The 1,577-nt window shown below is 35.7% G+C and overlaps 1 protein-coding gene across 1 annotated transcript in view; it reads left to right on the forward strand.

Moving 5' to 3' along the window:
- Positions 1–1,577, forward strand: part of LOC107704846 (collagen alpha-6(VI) chain-like) — a 31,803-nt gene that overhangs the window by 28,811 nt on the left and 1,415 nt on the right. The window contains exons 37-38 of the mRNA XM_016507869.1: positions 376–506; positions 789–959. Coding sequence (XP_016363355.1) covers positions 376–506; positions 789–959 — 302 coding nt within the window. The remainder of the gene's footprint in view (positions 1–375; positions 507–788; positions 960–1,577) is intronic.

Below are 1,577 nucleotides of genomic sequence, written 5' to 3' on the forward strand. Positions count from 1 at the left end.
CATTCAGATTATATATATATATATATATATATATATATATATTTTATTTTTTTTTTTTTTTTTTTTTTTTATACATAGATTTGTTTATTTGTAATGTATGTTTATTTATAATGTAATTTACATAGAAAGAAAGCAGGTACTTATTTACAAAGATGCAGGTTATTAAAATAAACCTGCAATTAATAAATACATTCATATATTATATTGCTTCTGTTCTCATTTGTATGTAAGTCACTTTGGATAAAAGTGTCTGCTAAATGACTAAATGTAAATGTAATTTATTTCATTCAAATCTAAATTTATTTATAATTAATTATAAATTATAATCAATTTAATTTATTATAAATTATGCTCAAAACAAATGCTATTTCCTAGTGTTCCTGTGCCATCCACTGCATACCCAGATGTAGCGGTGGAAGAGGAAGTGGAGGAAGAAGACGCTGCAGTGGAGGAGACTGAGGACCAGCAGAACTCAGGAGTCAAGTCTCCTATTGACCGCACTGACAGTACGTTCTTAAAAACCCCAGCTCACATCACCGTGTCTCTAGTGTTAGTGAATTATATTTCACTTTAAACAAAAGCAATCTTATATAGACATTGCTTATATAATTCGTGGCCTAATGGTTAAAGAAGTCGGACTTGTAACCCAAAGGTTGCGGGTTCGAGTCTCAGGTCCGCACAAATTCCAAGTATGGGTCGCCTCACTTCACCTTTTTTTTCACTTTATAAATGATTACTTTACAAGATCCTCTGCATGGCTTAGCAGTAAATAAGTGTTTTGCTTTCAGATCCGTGTCACCTGAACAGCGACCGTGGCACCATCTGTGGTGAATTTGTGCAGCGCTGGTACTATAATGAAGCAGTTGGTACATGTTTACCCTTCTGGTACGGGGGTTGTGACGGTAACAGTAACCGGTTTAATTCAGAAAAGGAATGCCTTCAGATCTGTGGCAAACAAAGTAAGTCCTTTGTGCAGTGTCTCATAATAAATCATTGTAAATATGCTTTGCTATTAAAGTACAAATAGCTGAATGTAACCTAACCTTGAATATAAGATGCTTAAATGTTTAATGTCTGTGTCACTAGCAGAACCAAACCAAGTTGCAAAAATAGCTACTGTAGATTTTTAAAGAAAATGTGAATGGAGCTTTTTTGGTTTAAGCTGGTCCTCCAGCCAGGGCAAACTGACCTTCAGCTACTGTAGAATAATTAAAAAAAAATGTATTGTCTTCATACTTTAATTCATTTATAATAACAAGTGAGATTTCAATGGTATTTTTACAGTGGAACTTCAAAATGTCCCAGGTTTCCATTTCAGAAATCTGGTCAGTCTTTCAGCCTGAATAACTGAAAAAAATTGCCCAAGAACCCTTCTAAATCTAGCCAACATACCATTCTGACAGACCTACGAAGACCAGCAAAACAGATTAGTTTTAGTCAGATTAGCCACTGCCATATCGCCCTGTAGCTCAAGACTGGTTGCCCACTGAAGCTAAGCAGGGTTGAGCCTGGTCAGTACCTGGATGGGAGACCTCCTGGGAAAACTAGGTTGCTGCTGGAAGAGGTGTTAGTGAGGC

Source organism: Sinocyclocheilus anshuiensis, unplaced genomic scaffold, assembly GCF_001515605.1.
Source record: "Sinocyclocheilus anshuiensis isolate Anshui unplaced genomic scaffold, SAMN03320099.WGS_v1.1 scaffold702, whole genome shotgun sequence".
Classification (NCBI taxonomy): Eukaryota; Metazoa; Chordata; class Actinopteri; order Cypriniformes; family Cyprinidae; genus Sinocyclocheilus; species Sinocyclocheilus anshuiensis.